The sequence below is a fragment of the Branchiostoma belcheri genome, unplaced genomic scaffold (genome assembly GCF_001625305.1).
Source record: "Branchiostoma belcheri isolate BF01 breed outbred unplaced genomic scaffold, Haploidv18h27 scaffold73, whole genome shotgun sequence".
Classification (NCBI taxonomy): Eukaryota; Metazoa; Chordata; class Leptocardii; order Amphioxiformes; family Branchiostomatidae; genus Branchiostoma; species Branchiostoma belcheri.
The window spans coordinates 29,198-48,747 of record NW_017804387.1 but is presented as its reverse complement, the minus strand read 5'-3'; the positions used below and the strand labels follow the sequence as shown (position 1 = coordinate 48,747).

Sequence of the window (19,550 nt, the reverse complement as noted above, 5' to 3'; positions counted from 1 at the left end):
CACCGGGGGTGGCGGGTTGTACCATTCTAACCCGGGGGTGTTCTACTTCTGCTACTTACAATATTCTCAACCAAAAGACAGTCTTATATTAACAAACAATGGCATTCTAGCATTTCCTCATAAATTATGCAAATAAGGTCCTGATTTGAATACATTATGTTTAGTGATGTTCACCTTCACTTAACTTTCAAATACCACAAGTATGAAATTCTAGGCAGTTATCTTTACATAATTATAAAATTTTCTCATTAATTATGCAAATTAAGTCCTCATTTACATAATTAATATCTGTCTGTGTTTCTCTTATTCTCAATTACCAATGTCACAAGCTTCAATAGTCCAACCATGGAATGAAGCTGATTTATAGAATATCCCCATAAATTATGCAAATTACATCCATATTTGCGTAATTGTCAAATAATTATATCAAGCATCACATAAGCTACCTACATACCAAAAATCACGACGATCCGTCAACCGGTTCTTGAGTTACATTGAGTTGAATATTTTCAAACATATAGTCCTGTAGTTCCAGAGCAAGCCGCTAGGGGGCCCAAACTCACGTCAATTCTTCCCCAGCACAAGAGCTACCCACCATCCAAATTTCGTCACCCTAGCATGTCTAGATCATGAGATATTAAAACCGGAAGTGCAGCTGCAGTACCATAACAAGCCGCTAGGAGGTCCAAAATCTAATCATTTTGAGGTCTCATCAAGACCTACCCACCTACCAAGTATCAAGACAATCCACCAAGGCCTTCTAAAGTTATCGTGTTTACAGACACACACACACACACACACACACACATACACGAACGCCTCTGGAAACATAACCTTCTTGGCGAAGGTAATTATTCAATAGTCCAGTAAGCATTCAACCCAATGCCAATATGTCAAGTATCACATGTAGTGTCGACACACCTCCTCAAGTGTGTTTCCTACTTCCGAATATAATTTTCCTTGCACAGTTCTCCACACGCTTGGTCACCTGGTGAACGTGTACCACTTCGCCGTCCATCCGCTCAACCACCTGGTCTGTCTCTTCCCGTCTCTCAGGGGCTTCGACAACGGGTACGTACTGGTAAGCTACGGTCACAACCCGCCGTACGTGCTTCTGCGTGCTGTCTACGTGCAAAAACGTGGGCAAACGCAGGGCATCCGTGCGTGGTGAGTACCGCCTCCGTACGGAATCCTACGGATTTGGGAGCACGCAGACACGACGTAGAAGTGCATGTAAAATTTTTTCTGCGTGCGGTCTACTGATTCACCACCCGTGCGAGCGAGTACGGGCGACGCGCGTACCCCGTACGTACCGTACGAAAGACGCACGTGTGAGTACGGCCTCCTTACGGTAAAGTTGCAATCGCACAGAGATCGTAAGTTGTAAGCACGTACAACTCACTTACCACTTGCGCAACGTACGATGCACGCAACCGCTCACGGCCAAACGTGGCGTGCAGACCACACTCTTACACCTTGCGAAACCGTGCGAGTGACGTGCGAGTGACGTGCGTCGACGCCACTCCTTCCCCACGTTTTCAGAAAAATACGTAGCAGACGTAGCCTCCCAAAAACGTACGGAAAAAAAGCACGTACGGCGGGTTGTGACCGTAGCTTTATGAAATATCGGCGATGTTTTCAGAATTGTGTTGTAAGGTTCGCCTGTGTTGTCCATATCCATTATAGAATTTCAAGCAGAGGTGTAGCCTGGGTGCCAGACGCTGGCGTTCATAAGCGATAGATTTTTTGTGGGAAGAAGCCCTACTGTCCGCTACAGTATCCGCCGCCCAAACCCAGGCTGCCCAAAACCCTTTGGGCCAGCGGACGCGAAGAGATAATTAGAGCCACGGCGCCAAATCGGGGTTGGCGGGGCGCATGGCTTCCCTGGTCGAAAGGGTTTTCTCTCATTAGCCGTAGGGGCTGGCACCCAGGCTAGCAGAAGTGTAGTAAACTTTGTCACGTTGCTAATCATATCTAGATCTCAGAGGTTGTACCTATCTAACTTCTCTGTGTGCTTTTTCTTATTTCAGATCTGACCAACCACCGAAGTGGTACTGGTGGGCATTTCAAACAATGGCAGGTAAGCATCACCTGTTGTTTCTCCTGTACAGCAAGGAGACATTGCCTTCGATTTCATGACCACGGTTTCTTCTTGTGTCTCGAGTCTTGTAACTGACAAGTGCGCCTATATTACCTCCTTCAGTCAATATTGACCATGGTAAAATCTTTATCGATATCAGTCCTACAGCTTCGTCTAAGGCTGAACAGTCCTATACGAGAATAACAGTCTAAACCTGATAGGGCACATCTGTAACTGACTCAGGTCTAGTTCTTTTCTCCGGATACCCTTCCCTTCTGCACAGTGCATCAGTGTAGCTTTTCCTGATTCAATATTAGCTGCCTGGACAGTGTGAACCTCCGGCTGGGCCGGCAACTGGCAAGCTAAGGTCCTTCCAGTCCTCCTCAGATTCTTCAAGTCCCTCTTCCAGACATTTCAAACACACACATATATCTTGAAAGTTCATCTGTGTTGGTAGAAATCATTATGAAGCAAGTTTAAACTGCAATTTCCAACACAACAAATTGGACTCACCCAAATTTTGGACTGTACAACTCCAGCCTTTGTCAAGGAATGAGCAATCCACCGCTTTCGTGACGTCACGCAAATAACGCACGTGACTCCGTGAGCAGTGGATCATAGGTTGCAGAAAGTCTGTGCCGCCGCCCGTCTCTGTAGTGTTGAGTGATGGTTGTAATGCCCTGATGTATATGGCCTCTTTAATCCCTCGTGCAAAGAAGTCCAGTTCTGTGTCCAAGATTCGTACTTTGTCCAGTGAGTCTGAATGTCCAGGCGATTCTATGTGTATCGTATGTTGTGAGACGCACATATAGCTCAAACAAAGTAGAAGATGAAGTCCACTTTGTTATTGATTGTAGTTTATATAGTAATGAACGAAATGATCTTTTTAGATATATTACAAGTACGTTTCCATACTTTCAACACTTGTCTAATATTGCAAAAAATTATCCTTCTTATGCGCTTTGATCATCCTGTATTATACAAACCCATTTCAAATTATATTTTTAACATTACTAAGAAACGAGAAGAAGCCGAACCTCTGTATTAGAGTAGTTTTAGAGCTGTTTGTACTACAAACATGTATATTACCTATTTCATCTGTTCACCTGTATTTAGCCCGATAGGGCATGAATGTACAATAAAGGTTATTATTATTATGTATATATTGCCAGGTGTGACCGGTGTGCTGTTGCTCCTGGTGGTGTCCATCATCTACGTGTTCGCCACGGGGTACGCCCGGCGGCGGGCCTTCAGCGCCTTCTGGGCCACGCACCAGCTGTACATCGTCCTGTTCATCCTCACCGTCCTGCACGGCAGCGGCAGGCTCATCCAGGTACATACACCATTCACCAATTTCACACTTCCCATAATGCCTAGTAACGGTCACGGATATGACGTAAGACCACCCCCTCCCCCTTCCTCGATGTAATATTTCCAACAAGTTTTATCGACAAACTGGTCAAGTATAAAGCGCATGCCATAATTGTATTTTTGTTGGAATTAGAGAAAATGACATATCTTCTATCGTTCTACCTTCTACCGAAGACTCTCCTACTCGCACGGTCGCATTACGTATATTAGAACGATAGAAGGTACGTCATTTTCTCTAATTCCAATAAAAATGTAATTATGGCATGCGCTTTATACTAGAGAAATAATTCAAAACAATAGTTGACCAGTTTGTCTATAGAACTTGTCAGCTAGTGCTGCCATGAATGTTTTGAATATGTAAAAACAAGAGTTTATAATAATGCATGGTAGCAAGTGTGTATGATATGAGCAGCTTTTTATGAAATCACGTGGCCAAATGGCGTCACCAGGTTGGACATCGCTAATTGGGACTGAATCCAAAGGACCTAGAAAAAATATGAAACATTACTCTCCAAGCAGAGGTTAGGGTTTTGGGGGTATTTTTTGTGTGTTTTTAGGCTTTTTTATCGGGGTTTCTCTTTTGCACTGATTTTTTCCCCACGAAACCCAACGAAAATGTCACCTGCGTCATCGGCCAACATGGCAAATTTTTACAATGTCATCTGTTTTTATATATGTATACCTTCGGTATTGACTCAGTATTACATTATGTTCTGAAAAGGTTAACAATGTCTCTTTTTTTACCTTACACAAATAAATTAATAATAACGTATTTGTCTATCTCTTTCTTCTTCCTCCCTTTCCCCATCTTACACATAGAACCCCAACTTCCACTTGTATCTGGTTGGTCCGGCCATCATCTTTACCCTGGACAAGCTGGTGAGCATCAGTCACAGGCGGCAGCTGGTCGACATCGTCAAGACGGAACTCTTACCTTCAGGTGGTGTACTCCGCCATACTTCCAGTTGGTATCATCTCAATATGTGTTACATAATATATCACTCCATTGAGTATGGCGAGTCTACGAGTAGTCAGTCAGTCCTTTTACTATCATGAACGTTCATTTGTGTTTAAAGTTTTAAGTTCATTTGTGTTAAACTATTAATCTAACACAAGGTAAATTTTCTCACCTAGAGCTTTCGACCAGGTCTTCCTCAGTAGACTGACCCAGTGAGACTAGTCAGGTTGCTTGTTTTGTTTCGTAGTTAGCCGTCCAGGGTTGCTGTTACAAATTGGATGGCACCCAGGCTATATCGTAGGCTGGTAAATAAAGGTATGAAATGATGACGAAAATGTGTTTCAAATGATATCATACATATTCCTTCATCCAGAATATTTTTATCCGCCCTGAAATTTCATTGGGTGCCTTTAAAAGCTTGTTTTGTCTTTGTCGTAACTTAACTATTCCTTAACCACAGATGTGACCAACATCCAGTTCAAACGTCCAGACGACTTTGAGTACAAGTCCGGTCAGTGGGTGCGCATAGCCTGTCCGGAGCAGGGTCCGAACGAGTACCACCCCATGACGCTGACCTCCGCCCCGCATGAGAGCACCCTGAGTGTCCACGTGCGAGCGGTCGGGCCATGGACGGCACAGCTCCGTCGGACATACGACCCTGAAAACCTTTCTACTGGGACCCAGAAGGTAGGGAACATAAGAAAAGTTTCAGATAGCACTAGAAAGGGACGGGACATTTTTTTTTACTTAATACTCAAACGGATGCTGCATACACCAGGAGTCTTTTTACTTCCATGAAAAATTGAGGTATTATTTTTGGTGTGTTTGTGGGTGTCCGTGTGTGTCCGTGTGTGTCCGTGTGTGTGTGTGTGTGTTTCCGCATGACCCGTAGGCCAGGTTGTAATGGCTCTGGTTGGGTTGTCTGTCCAAGAGGCAGAAAATATCATCATTTGGGGGATGTTGTCATTAGTTTAGCCGCTCGATGTGGTAGTGTATAATGTTTCCTCTCGGTGTCAATCGCCTAGATTTTCCTGGACGGTCCGTTCGGAGAGGGTCACCAGGACTGGTACAAGTACAAGGTCGCCGTGCTGGTGGGCGGCGGGATCGGCATCACGCCATTCGCCTCCATTCTGAAAGACGTGGCCTACCTGTCCTCTACCGGAGCAAACATGAACTGCAAGAAGGTAGGCTAAGGAAAAACCGCCCATTTGTCATGAGTCAGTTAAAGTCAGGCTTGCCTAAGCTTAATGTTTATGACATAGAGAGAAGAGATGCTGCTTCAGTGAGTGTTTGTTTTGTGCCTAGAAGTGGTCCATGTGGCTAGGCACTGAGCAAAATCGATAACAAAGTCATGGGAGACATACGTGTGCTTTCGACTCTAAAGGACAGACAAATTTAATGCATTAATTGACTAGAAACACTTATCTATGAGACGAACGGATCTGCTTGGCCTTTATCTAAGCTATAGATTTGCATGAAGACCCAAGTTACTTCGATGACGGTTAGACATCTGCTGTGCAAAAAAATAAAGATAAAAACTATATAGAAAGGTAACATTTGCAAAGCAAAGACCTAATGTTTAACTTCACATGGTCTAGCCCAACAAACTACTTTTTATTCTTACTCATACACATTCATAGTAATTTATTTTGTGACCAGCCCCTCCAACCCTAGCTACATAATGTAACCCAACACCACAGGGTGTCTGCTTCAGCACCAGTTACCATGGTGGCAAACGTCTGGTCCAAGCCATTTACTTTATTTGTCTGGAGAAGAAGAAGAGGAAAAAGAAACTGAGCAATAACAATATGTTTCATGCGAAGGTAAACATTAACAATAAGCAAGGTAAACCTAACGTAAAGGTAAACAAAACAATAAACAATGTCACTGTCTCTGTTGCTAGGTGTACTTCCTGTGGGTGACGCGGACCCAGCGCCATTTTGAGTGGTTCATCGACATCATCCGTGAGGTGGAGGAACAGGACCGGCGCGGGCTGGTGGCCGTCCACATCTTCATCACACAGTTCTTCGAGAAGTTCGACGTACGGACAACCATGCTGGTAAGGGAACATGCTTCCAAACTTGTAGGCTGGCACTTGAAGAACACTATCTTTATCATTCACTTTACTGAAAGTAAACAATGTGGTACCCGGGGTGTTATGGAGGTACGAGGGTGGATCAAAAAGTTCTCGGCCTCACCTAGAAAATAAAGGGCAAACTCCTATTCTTTAGTATAACTGTATACTATGATGTCTTACATCACTGCACACAAAAATTCAAATTTCTATATTCATTAGTTAGCACGTGACGCCCCGTGAAAATGGGGCGGGTGAGGGCAAAATCACAAAATGGCCGCAACAGAAGCGTGTGCTGTGATCATGTATATCGATAAAAAGGGATTTCTCGTAAGGAAATCCATGAACACATGGTCAGGACACTTGGTGATGACTCTCCTTCTTATTCAACTATAAAGAAGTGGGTTGCTAGCTACAAGCGCTGCAAGGTGAGCACCAAAGATGAACATATGTCAGGATGCCACAAATCAGCACCATGGACAATCCAGTTGAGGCCATCCATCACATGGTAGTAAATGACAGATGTGAGACTGTCCAACATGTAGCAGAGTCTTTAGCCTGTGTTGTGGCTCTGTTCACAATGTTTTGTCAGACATCCTGGGGATGAGCAACCTGTCTGTAAGGTGGGTGCCTAGAATGTTTTCTGAACATCAGAAGTTAAACAAGCTGGACATTTCAAGGAACGAATTCAGTCCAATCCATGCAATTACCTCAAAACATTTTTCACCCAAGATGAGACATGGTTTCACCACTTTCACCCCAAATCAAATCAAAACAACAGAACAAACAATGAATGAAGAATGTTTCCCGGCCCCCAAGAAGTTTTATCGAGTTTCATCCGTTGACAGGGGTTTTGTCTCTGTTTTCTGGGACAGCAAGGGAGTAATCATGACTGAATACCTGTGAATAGGTTAAAACATCAATGGGGAGTACTATTTAACAGAATAGGAACAGTTGAGGACAACGATCAAAGAGATAAGGAGAGGAAAGCACCGAGCTGGCGTGATGACAATGCACCTGTCCACACGGCACAGGGGTCAGTGACAGCAGCAAACGAATTTGGCTTTGAGGTCTAACCCCACCCTTCCAATTCACCTGACCTAGCACCCTCGGACTTCTACCTATTTCCTAAACTGAAGTTCCACTTACGTGGTCAACGTTTTTATGGTAATGATGACGTCATCAGTGCGGGTGAGCCCTATCTGGGGGCTCCAGATTCAACCTTCTTCCACAAGGGGAAAACAAACCCGGAACATCACTGGACCAAGTGTATTGCAGTTAGAGGGGACTATGTTGAAACATAGTGTAAGAATTTTTTTTCTGCCACGACGTTTTCTAGGTGAGGCCGAGAACTTTTTGATCCACCCTCGTATATATTGTTTTGGTATACCTGTCTGTCCGTGTGTGTGTGTCTGTGTTTCCGCATGGCCTTTAGGTCAGGTTGTAATGGATACGGTTCTGTTCAATCTGTCTACAGTTGGTAGCGCTCGGTGTTTTTCGTTACTATAGTATGACCACCATGACAGTTGGCAGCTGGTGTTGTTTTCCTTACACGAACTATTTCAGGGAGATCTGAGGTCTTTGGATTCTTCTTCATGTACTTGTTTGACACGGTGCGACGTTTTGCCATACTTAACACGACTTTCCTCACTTTGCGCAGGTGAAAATGAGTATTGTATTGTCCCCTGTGTTGCTGGTGGCGTTAATGAATGAATGAATGAATGAATGAAGACCTTTATTGTACACACATACCCACCGGGTTAAGTACAGGTCACAAAAAAGGATGGAATATAGATAACGTTACATATATACATCGTCAAGTAGCTACAATCAAAATATAAGTTGAAAAAGCTTGAGTGTGCCGTCACCACGTCTTGTGATTAGATGTTGCAATATTTAAAAAAATTCAAACCCATTATGAATTATATCAATCACTGTTGATAGAATTTCCGGTACTTCATTTTCTGTCTGAAACGAGCTTATTTCTCACCCGACAGTACATCTACGAGCGTCACTTCCAGCGGCTGTCAGGGCGCAGTCTGTTCACCGGCCTGCGGGCCACCACGCACTTCGGCCGGCCCGAGTTCGTCAGTCTGCTAGACTCCATACAGCACCAGAACCCGGAGGTACGATAGTTCTATGCCGGGTTTCCTCACTTATCTTGCTACTCTTCTAGCGGGGGTTAGGCTTCTGCTTCATTTCGGCGTATTATGTTTACCGAAGGAAAACATATTGTTTTTACTCAGTTTCTTTCTCCTCTTCTGTTCCAAACACTAACGTCTGACCTGACCAATGACATGATTTGTTGACGTCTATCACCATGGTGACCGGTGTTGAGTAACATAATGTTGCAATTTCATGGTCTGCTCTACTCCTGTCACCATATACTAGTAGTACATTGTATGTGAATGTGTTTGAGTAAGAATTAACAGGGCAGACCATGTCCGAAGGTAAACATTATGCATTTGCTTTACAAATGTTACTTCTCTAGTTTCTAGGCGTTTTTATATGTTTTCTTTGCTGTACTTTCATTTTTTTTTGGACTGGTACCTTTTTTTTAACTGTTTGGGAAATGTATACTGTCTGGCCAATTTGATACTGGCTTTGCTGTCTCCGAAAGGACTAGCTGCGATTAGACTGTGGTATCGTAGACTGTTCCAGACACGATAGCCTATGGATCTTCTGAAGCTATTTCTTAAGATCTCTCGCTGCTGGTAACCGCCTTTCCCGCACACGTAAAATAAAATCTTTTCCTATCTTCCCACAGGTTAAAAAGATCGGAGTTTTCAGCTGCGGTCCTCCCGGCATGACCAGGAATGTCGAAGATGCATGCGCACAACTGAACAAGAAAGACATGGCGCACTATGTCTCCTACTACGAGAATTTCTGATCTACTTTTCACCGCCCGAGAGCTGGAAATTGTTTCCATTGTTTGCTAACGTACATGCAGTACTCGTATGTGTGTTGCTAGTTTCTACATGTTTGTACTAGGGGAAAATGTTGGGACAATCACGTAACGCTGTATTTTCTTACTTTAATCCATTGTCACACACTTATAACTTTGGCCTCCCGAACGCTAGCTACAGCCGAACGCCCCCAACCATACATGGTTGGTCGGTCTGGGCAAAGTCGGCTGCTGGGTCGTCTGGCCATTACGGCTGTTATTCGGCTGCCGAATGTTTCAAAATGTTTAAAAATCGGGGTTTTTCTTCTTTTTGTCTTTTCTTCACCAAAAAATAGGAAAAGGTCAAAATGTATGATTTTTGTACGTAATGTGGACTCAGAGGTTCACACATCAATGTGCAAAACAATTGAGCTGGTAGCATGTTGATAATTTCTAAAAATTAGCAAAAAACGCGCGGACCCCAAGTGTACAGATTAATCAGTCCGGGAAGGTGTACTGTTGAGGGTTAAAACATTCGGGGGTTGGTCGGGAGGTTCTACCATGGTTTTTTTTTTTAATTCATCAAAACATAAAGACATAACAAGGACAGTGTGACGCTGCACTCAAGTTAACAACTTATATTAACAGCGCCACACACAAAAAAGGTACAATTAACGTTTAAATATACAAAGTTGACATGTGCGCCGTAGTCCCACCACCCCAAGACATTAAAATATTAAATTAAATGCTAACAGAGCTATTTTTCTACCATGGTTGGTTGGTATTCGGCTGTAAGTCAGCAAAATTCCAGCCAATCAGCAGTGTTCGGAGGCCAAATTTGACTCAAATTTGACTCAAATTAGTTTCCAATCATATTATAAGGTGGGCGTGGCCAGATTGCCCCAAACATACTCGGGGGAAGGTCGTGAATGTGTGACAGGGGAAACATGGAGGTTACAGAGAACCTCTCTGACTGTATAATTACTTCATTAGCTCGTGTGTCTTGTGGATTTTTTAAACAATTTTTGTGCTTACAAATGTTTAGGATAACAGAGGTTTCTGACGTTTCGTAGTGTCATTTGGTAAGAAACAGTGCTAAGATATGTGGTAAATTTTATTATAAAGTACAAAAAAATTCTAAAAACAATCTGTGGCAGACATTTGTAAATTCACGTTAGTGTAATAGATAGAGGTTACGAGGAAAAGATATAATCTGGAATACCTGAACCAATTTATTGTTTCTAAATTCTAATTCCATTTTTTTTAATAACATGGCAGGAGCAGATGTCAATGTTTAACTTCAGCGTTAACTTGTTTGTTTAAAGGTCTTTATTTAGCCAATAATAATTGGTCATTAATGTCTACATTGTACATATTGTAACCACAATGTAACATGGTGATGTATTTGTGTGACAAGTTATTAACAGATTAATTTCATGTGTGACAGCAGTGAAAATTGCAAAAAGAAGGTCATCAGTTCTGTGTGCAGTGAATTCCAAGGCTGTCCGGGACAAAGCATTTCAAGGTTTTGAACTTAAAAGTGGCATTTGTAACATTTTGCATAAAAACTGAGACATTTTATTTCAAGAAATATTTGTGTGATTGTAATTTACTTCCACTTTTCAACACATTTGTGCGATTATCTCTCATTTCTGATATATATATGGTTGGTACTAAAACAGCTCACATGAGATGCCCTCATTTTGTGTAATCTCCAAGCAGATCTTTCGAAGGCTGGCTAATGGACAATGGAATGATAAGTGGAGGCAACTACAGTATACATGATACCGTATATAATAACCATTTTTTAACGTTGTCGTGTCTACTAAGCTTTTCTTGTACTGATTAAAACAACTGACAATCGTTTCAAAGTGTCACAGCTGGGTGAGAATATGATGTGCAGTGCTCTAACCGTGGGTTGCCATCATCATCATTTAGCATACCGATTTCAGGAGTGATATAGAGTGAACATCATTTGTAGTTCCTGTGCGTAATAGCTATGCGCCTTTCTGTGATCACCAAGGCTCTTCCAAGCGTTTCGCAAGTTGCCAAGAGACGTGACAATGGCCGGATGGGCGGTATTCTCTCCATAAATTCTCCGCTTCATCTGCAGTGACTGTTCATGATAGCTGACGGCCATTTTGTGATCACCGAGGGCCATGCAAGCGTTACCTAGGTTGTTCAGTACTTTTGCGATATGATGATGGTCAGCGTTCTTACCGAAGACACTTCGCCACGCCTGTAGTGCATCGTCGTAGTATGCAAGGGCCTTTCTATGGTCACCAACGTTACTTAAAGAGATTCCTAAGTTGTTGAGTAACGTAGCAATATCATCACGATCGGCATTTTCGTCACCGAACATGCTTCGAGTCATTTGCAGAGATCGTTCAAAGTAGTTGATAGCCTTTTTGTGATCGCCACAGTCCCTCCAGGCATTGCCTAAATTGTTTAGTGACGCGACAATATCAGGATGAAAAGTGCCTTCACCAATAATCGTTGATTTCATCTGTAGAGCCATTTCGTGATAGCAGATGGCCTTTCTTTGATCACCCAAGTTATTCCAGGCGTTACCCAAGCCATTGAGTGACGCGGCGATGTCAGGATGTGCGGTATCCTTACCGGATATTCTGATCATCATCTCAAGTGCCTGTTCATGATAGCTGGCGGCCTTTCTGTGATCACCAAGGTTCGCCCAGATTCCACCTATATGGTTGAGCGCCGCAGCGATATCGGGATGTGCAGTGTCTTCACCATACATACTCTGCCACATCTGCAGTGACTGTTTGTAATAGTCGGCTGCCATTACGTGATCGCCGAGGTTGTGAAAGGTACCTCCCAAGTTGTTAAGTGAGTGAGCAACTTTGGGATGTGGAGTGTTCTCACCATAGATAGTTCGCCGCATCTGCAGTGATCGCTCGTGATAGTTGGCCGCTTTTCTGTAATCACCAAGTTGGTTGAAGACGCACCCCAAATTGTTCAAAGACATGGCAATGTCAGGATGCGCGGTGTTCTCACCATAGATACCCCGCATCATCTGTAGTGACTGTTCATTATAGCTGAGGGCCTTTCTGTGATCACCAAGGTTTGTCCATGATTCACCCAAGTTGTTAAGCACATTGATGGCAATGTCGGGAAGAGCATTGCCCTCACCAACGATGGCCCGCCACATCTTAAGTGAGTGTTCGTAGTACGTAACAGCCTGTCTGTGATCACCAAGGTCCCTGCAGGCCGTACCCAAGTAGTTGAAACACGCGGCAAAGTACGGGTTAGCGCCGTCCTTACCATAGACATCCAACATCATCTCCAGTGACTGTTCATAATAGATGGTGGCCTTTCTTGGATCACCGATGTCACTCCAGGCGGTACCTAAGTCAATAAGTGCCATAGCAATGTCGGCGTGTGCAGTCTCTTTGCCATGGATATTCCTTCTCATCTCCAGCGCCTGTTCAAAATAGGCTACGGCCTTTCTGTGGTCACCGATTTGTGCAAAAGCAATACCCGAGCTTTCAAGTGCCTCGGCGATGTCAGGGTGTGTGGCATTCTCTCCATATTTAGATAGGCAATTCTGTAGGGCCTGCTCCGTGTATGTCTTTGCATTTTGGTAGTCACACAGACTTGCGTACACCTCTGATTTCAGCTTTGACGAATTATCAAAAAGAATGGACGGTTCCATTGGTGATTCTCCTGCGTTAATTTCTGAAATGAAGGATCGCAATGGCATCGCTGTGTAGTAGTATCTCATCAGCTGGTTTGAATTGGAGAAGTAGAACACATTCCTCAATTTCTCCCCTATTTCTGTGCCTGACGACATTGACGATAAGGCCGACATGTTCTCCACCTGTCCACGGTTGTTCATGTATGTCCGCAGCCTCAGTTCTGCTGAGATGCTGACCAGCACCATCAAGTGATGCGCGTTCTCACTGTTGATGACTCCGTTCTTGTGCATGTTCTCTATGGTGTCCCAGATTGTGGTTGGCTGTATGCCATGAAGTAGTGCCCAACAGGACACTGTTATGCTTGAAAATCGATAGATTTCCTTCTTGACATTCAACAGGCTGGCTTTTAGAACATGCCTTTTGAACGTAGGCGCATTTTCCGTCAGTATTGTGTTTGCTATTAGCGATGAAATGATCCCCTGGTTTTCTTGCAGTCGCTTAGCCCACATAGTGGTGTATTGAGCCGCCAATTGCCATTCTCCAGCGATCAAAGAAACATTGCCAAGGACACTTGCGAGGTGGTAGCCTTTCTTCAGATGCAACGTTATGTTTTCCTCTAATAGTTTTGTCATGTTTCTCGGTGTGCGGATGAGTTCAAAGGTTTTGCCCCTGCCCAGTGGAGTTTTGCATGCATGCGGCATGGCTCCATCAAACGAAAACCCGTGCGGCGTTACAGAGTCGTAGAACCAGCTGTCCTGTGGGTCTTTTGACTGAAAATCATTGAGCGACTTGATCGCCATGGCCGGGAGGATGGTTTCTCCCAGGTTGATCACTTTGAGATGTAGATAGTGAGTCAGGTTGCGGAAATACTCGACGTTACTCTCTGTTTCCTCCTCTATCAGGATGGCGAACTCCAGATCAGAGTACGGGGTTACTAACCCTGTGGCCTGTGAACCCAGGCCTATCATGGCGTAGTTACAGGGAGGGGGGGCCATTACCTCTATACATTCATCTACAAGGCCAACTATGAACGTTCTGCGATGACCAACGAGTGTCTCAAACAGTTTTTTGATTGCTTCTGCTCTGTTCGTCTCAACTTCCCTTATCTTGGGATCATCATCATCGAGACTGTACGGATCTACCTCTTCTTCAATTCTTTTCAACTCTTCCTCTACAAACTCTCGACTTTCCTTCTGCCTCAATCTGTGTTTCTCTACTTCAGCGTTATCAACACTTTCGTCGACATTCAGCACATGCTTGATAAATGCGTTCGTTATATCTAGGACTCTTTGTTTGATACCTTTCCCGTCTTCTTTCCTTGCTCTGACCAGTGCTGCGTTACAGAGTGCTGCAGCCTTGGTGAAGTCTCCTCCGTCTTTTGACTGGATTCCTCTCTTCAGGTAGACATCGCTCAGCTTGTACAGGGGCTCTGCCTCTTTTCTGTGCTGGTCTGTATTTGAATCTGTTGCAAACAAAAGTTCCAGGTCATAAATTGTAATCCTGTCCTTATTTCTACACATATAGTACATTGTCACGGTGCATTAAAGCTTTCCACTATGAAGTCTGACCGACTCACCTTTCAAATGAACGGTCCTGAGCGCAGCTGCAAAGTGCCGTTCTGCCGTGTCCAGGTCTCCAGTCTGCAGGGCCTTGCAGCCCTCCTGCAGCTGGTCTGTGTAGGCACTGAAAGTAAACATGGCATGTATGTCAAACTATGAGTGGATATACATGTCTAAATCTTCCTCATTTTTACATCCTAAATGTTTAGTGTACTCAACGTATAGTATTTCGATCGCCTCAAATGGGATTTGATGTGTTTACAACATTAAAATACAGTCATAGATATTATATGAGACTTTTTAATATTGGGTTTGTCAATATCACAACCTATAAACCCTATTTAACACTTTAAAGTGATCACAGACCTGTAAGGGTCTTCCTTTGTTCCATGGGTTCTTCCATGTGAAGTCGCTACAGTTTTTCTGGTCCCTCCGCTCCCGGGTTGTCTCGTCTTTTTTCGTTTCTGTAATAAGATTTGTTGTGTACGAACAGGATACTTTCTACTCAACTTCACAATACAACACCAGTTTTCATTAATTGCAGAAGCTAACATCATCTACCAAACAACATCTGAACGTTTATTGAAAGAAATGCATGATTCAAAATTAAAAAAAAAGTTTTTTCATCGACTTATTTACTTCAGGCAACTTTCTAAATGTAAAACAGCGACAAGATTCTATAAACAATCACAAGTTTGCCATCCTACCATTTCTACTTCTGCTCTGATTTTCTCTGCGTACTTGATGCGATGCTCCAGCGTTTCTCTGCCGTCTGAATCTTCACAGCGGTCCAGCGCCGCTCGGTACAGGCCTGCTGCTTTGGTGAAGACTGTCTCGTCCTTCCCAATCTTTCCCGTCTCCAGGTACAGGTCTCCAAGGCTCTTCAAAGACTCTACTTGTAGACGCTTATTTCGCTCTACTATTGCTTTAACATAGGCGCGTGTATAACCTTCAATTAAGGTTGCAATACCCTGCTCTTTGGCCTTGACCTTCTCTTCCTCTTCTTGAAGTGTCGCTGCCACCGCCAATGTGATGTTGGCTGAATCCTCAGTCTTTGTGTTTGCATAGATTTCATCGTGTACCAGCTTCGTACATTTCTCTGCATATCTGACTCGACGCTGTATAACCTGTTTCTCTTCCTCACTGGTGTAGTATCTAGATAGCTCTGTGTACAGCGCACAGGCCTTGTTGAAATTCTCTTTCTTATCTTTCTTCATCTTTGCTTTGTGAAGATACAGATCCCCAAGACTTTTCAATGCTTCACATTCCAAAACCTTATTTTCATTGCCGATGGCGTGAACCAACTTCCCTGCGTATTCCCTCTCTACAGCATTCAGATCAGAACCTGGATCTTTGAACCTCTTGTCCAACTCACTCAGTTCTTCCGCCACTGCTGACAGCTTGGTCTTTTCCGTTTCCATGCCTATTTGTTTGTTTGTTTGTTTGTTTGCTCACAATCTGTTCCCCGAGTGCCTACATGTACACAATATTAGTTAACACTGAAGCGCTTGTCCAGTTTACTCAGTTCCGTCGCCACTGCTGATAGCTTGGTCTTTGCCGTTTCCATGCCTGTTTTTTGTTTGTTTGTTTGTTTGCTCACAATCTGTTCCCCGAGTGCCTACATGTACGCAATAGTTAACACGATGCAAAAGACTAACCTGCTAGTTACCACATCGACTGTGTTTTTTGGTAAATCCCCATACGACAGGTTTGACCTTTGACTTCTCGGGTCACCCATTTGGCGTCATGGTTGGTCGGTGACCTAAACAAGGAACAAGGAAAATAAAAGGTCTAATGACATCCAATTACAGTTTATCGCATATTCGTTTTATTGTTATTTTAAAATACAAATGCCAAATGGAAAGCTGGTCTGGAACTACTGATCGACACTAAAAGTGGCTTTTCTAATGACTCACAGTACATTATAATCTTTGACTAATGACATATATGGGAACTCATGCATGAGCAATATTGTTAAATCTGATGCATTTTTTCAATTCCATAAATCCGACTTATACATTATATAATTGCCATACAATCATAATATCTGCAAGAAAATACAGTGAAAGTATGTGTACCATGATATTGGTTCAGCCCATTGACCCCTGACCCGCCATTACTACAACCTGGGATTCCCAAGGCCGGGGTTCTCCTACATGACGTGGCACATTCTAGACTACAAACGGCGTAATTTTTCAAATTCCCCATATTTTCGGCCCCCTTTTCCGTTAAAGCAATTAACTGATAGGACCGTTTATTGAATAGAAAAACCCAGCCAATGGTAATATGTGGGCTTGAGACCCGGAAGTATACTAGTTAACGACATTTACCTGTTATGCCCACCACAGCGTCGATTCCACCAATCCTGCAAGCTTCACTTAAACATTGACAACGTACATAATGTTCTGTGTATGTGTGTCACGCGTATCTAAAACATTTTGTTGTTGCATCTGACGGTGTTAAGTTTGAACTGGATATAATGTTGCCTTCATTGAAGTACTTCGTCACAGTCGTACCCACCAGTGTTTAGTCTACTCAGGACAGCATTCACGGTTCTCTAAACTCCACCAGACCTTTCTACGGGAATACGGATTGTAGAATTTGGAAAAAAAGGAGAGTAAAATTGACCAGGGGAGTCAGTGCGCGGAAGGTAGTTTCTAACTGCGCGGCCAGTCAAACCTACAAGGCTCCTATATAACCAGCGTAGTTAGTCTGGTAGAGTCTACTGTAATTGTTCTCGACACTGACAGGTCTGGAGCAGCAACACAGTGAATATATAGTGATCTAGTTACTATATTATAAGAACCCACCTTTTACCTGGTGTGAAGTAAAAGAGGAAGTACTCAGGTGTGGTCCACCTTTTGTACCTCGCAAGGGCTTCTGGGAAGGGGGGTTTCCACTGGAAGGTTCCATTATTACCAAAAGGTGAGGGGTGTGGGGTGTGTGTGCTCTACACAAACATCATCCATCAACTTGTTTTTTATTCGGTTCTTTTATTCATTTGGTATATATCATTTCGTGCTCATAGGAACAGATAAGTATATATGTTTATATAGGAACAGATAAGTATATATGTTTATACAATTTGATGAATCAAAGCAAATAGGGTAGGTCATGAATTTACAGGCTGTAGCTAAGTCTTAACTCCATACATTGTAGTTTGTCATCTACATACATATTGACTAAAGTGGACAGTTTATTGCTACTCTTAGTCTCCACGACAGAGATTAATATTGCTTTTTCATTTCAGTTTTAGTTGAATACACAGTTATCTTCACTCTTCAGCTTTTCTTCCTTTCATTCTTACTTCACAACTTGTCTAGATAGAGCCTATACTACCACTTTACGTAGGCTGTTGTTACTTGCAAATAAACGTAGCTATTACAATACTCAAACAACTACTGCGCAGCTTTGCTAATTAATAACATAAGCTCTTGTGCTCGATATCCTATAGTTTATATAGTTACATCCATGAAAAATGGAGGTATTGTTTTTGGTGTGTCTGTCTGTCTGTCTGTCTGTCTGTGTGTGTGTCTGTCTGTCTGTCTGTGTGTGTTTCCGCAACTTTGTGGTCAGCATAACTTCAGAACGCCTTTATGGATTATGATGATATTTGGTATGTTGGTAAGTCTTAGGAAGACAAACGTCAAGGTCAAATATGGGCCTCCTGGTGGATGACCTTGGTACTGCAGCAGAACTTCCGGTTTTTGTATCTTTTGTCCTGAACATGCTATGGTCTTGATGTTTTGGTGACAGATTGCTTTTCCTGTCAGGAATAAGTGATGTGAGTTTGGTTCCCCTAGCAGCTTGTTCTGGAACTGCAGGGCACTTTCTGGCGAAATGTTTAAAAGCCAATAAGTCCAGATAGGAACAACATATTTTCATAATTTTTGGTGAGTAGGTAGCTGAGAGAAAGATGTACATGATTAAATGCAAATTATTCAAATGAGGACTTTATTTGCATAATTAATGAGGAAATTCTATGATTACAGTGTTTTACATTATACTACTTTCATACATGTAATGTATGTAACCTATGGCAGGCGGCACATCAACAGATAAGAATGATGCCAATGATGAGCTAATTTGCATAATTTATGAAAAAAAGTTATGATTTCTTAATGGTGAATAATGGGAATGTCATACTTGGGACATCTGTAAGTTAATCAAAAGTTAACATACATCACGATGCATATGTCATGTTAATGCGGAGGTAATTTGTATAAGCAAAGAGGAAATTTACATTTACATATCAAGCCCATATTTCATGGAGGTATGAAATGTCGGAATTCTTGTTTAACATTGGAATTGGTTTATTGCAAGTGAACAACTGGCAGCCGAGAGGCTGAATTGTGTGTTCTTGCATACATACATACATACATAAGGGAATATAAGTACAAGTTGCACAATGCTATTATCTAAAACCATCACCAACACATTTAATTGTTGACTTATTATGGATGGTTTATGGATCTTTAATCATATGTACATATATATATATATATATATATATACATATATACATATACACATACACACATACACATATTTATATCATACCCGGGCCGCAATAACGTTCGATAACGGGTTCCGGACCGGGCCGTACTTTACGGTACGGCCCGGTCTGGAACCCGTTATCGAACGCTTCCATGTCTTCCATAAAACGATTCGAACGCGTTTCGCCCTAACCGCGTGTGCCCCTTTCGAAAATTCGAATACAGAATCCGGACGTTGGAACTGATGTTGTTGCATTTTAGGGTTTAGGGGCACCAACTTTTGGCTCATCTTGCATTGAAAGGCGCGTTTTCTTGGGTGGGTATGATATAAATAAAATACAACACGGTGTATTCCGCATCGCCCTCGGTCCCGGCCCTCCCGCGAGTCGGATCGCCCTCCGGCCTGCGGCCTCGGGCGATCCGACCCGCGGTCGGGCCGATACCTCGGGCGATACGGAATACCCCGTGTTGT

The 19,550-nt window shown here is 43.0% G+C and overlaps 2 protein-coding genes across 2 annotated transcripts in view; one reads left to right on the top strand and one right to left on the bottom strand.

The window, feature by feature from the left end:
• Positions 1-9,679, top strand: part of LOC109485115 (dual oxidase 1-like) — a 55,147-nt gene extending 45,468 nt beyond the window's left edge. Inside the window, 9 exon segments of the mRNA XM_019788547.1 lie at positions 969-1,071; positions 2,031-2,080; positions 3,253-3,413; positions 4,271-4,391; positions 4,870-5,096; positions 5,435-5,593; positions 6,313-6,468; positions 8,481-8,609; positions 9,251-9,679. Coding sequence (XP_019644106.1) covers positions 969-1,071; positions 2,031-2,080; positions 3,253-3,413; positions 4,271-4,391; positions 4,870-5,096; positions 5,435-5,593; positions 6,313-6,468; positions 8,481-8,609; positions 9,251-9,373 — 1,229 coding nt within the window. The 3' untranslated portion in view covers positions 9,374-9,679.
• A 513-nt stretch (positions 9,680-10,192) lies between these two features.
• LOC109485154 lies at positions 10,193-17,452 on the bottom strand. Its single transcript, XM_019788591.1, has 5 exons — positions 17,393-17,452; positions 15,290-16,344; positions 14,949-15,046; positions 14,600-14,706; positions 10,193-14,485 (listed from the first exon to the last, which is right to left on the bottom strand). Exons 2-5 carry the CDS (start codon positions 16,001-16,003, stop codon positions 11,316-11,318), a joined length of 4,089 nt encoding a protein of 1,362 aa, XP_019644150.1. The 5' UTR covers positions 16,004-16,344; positions 17,393-17,452; the 3' UTR covers positions 10,193-11,315.
• Between the last annotated feature and the right edge of the window lie 2,098 nt (positions 17,453-19,550).

What these genes read in the sequence shown, in the direction of transcription:
- LOC109485154 (XM_019788591.1), bottom strand. Translation starts at nt 16,003, where the DNA reads ATGGAAACGGAAAAGACCAAGCTGTCAGCAGTGGCGGAAGAACTGAGT. An exon ending in TCAGAGCAGAAGTAGAAATG is followed by an intron (nt 15,047 to 15,289) that starts GTAGGATGGCAA and finishes ATCTTATTACAG; the next exon opens with AAACGAAAAAAGACGAGACA. An exon ending in ACAAAGGAAGACCCTTACAG is followed by an intron (nt 14,707 to 14,948) that starts GTCTGTGATCAC and finishes GTTTACTTTCAG; the next exon opens with TGCCTACACAGACCAGCTGC.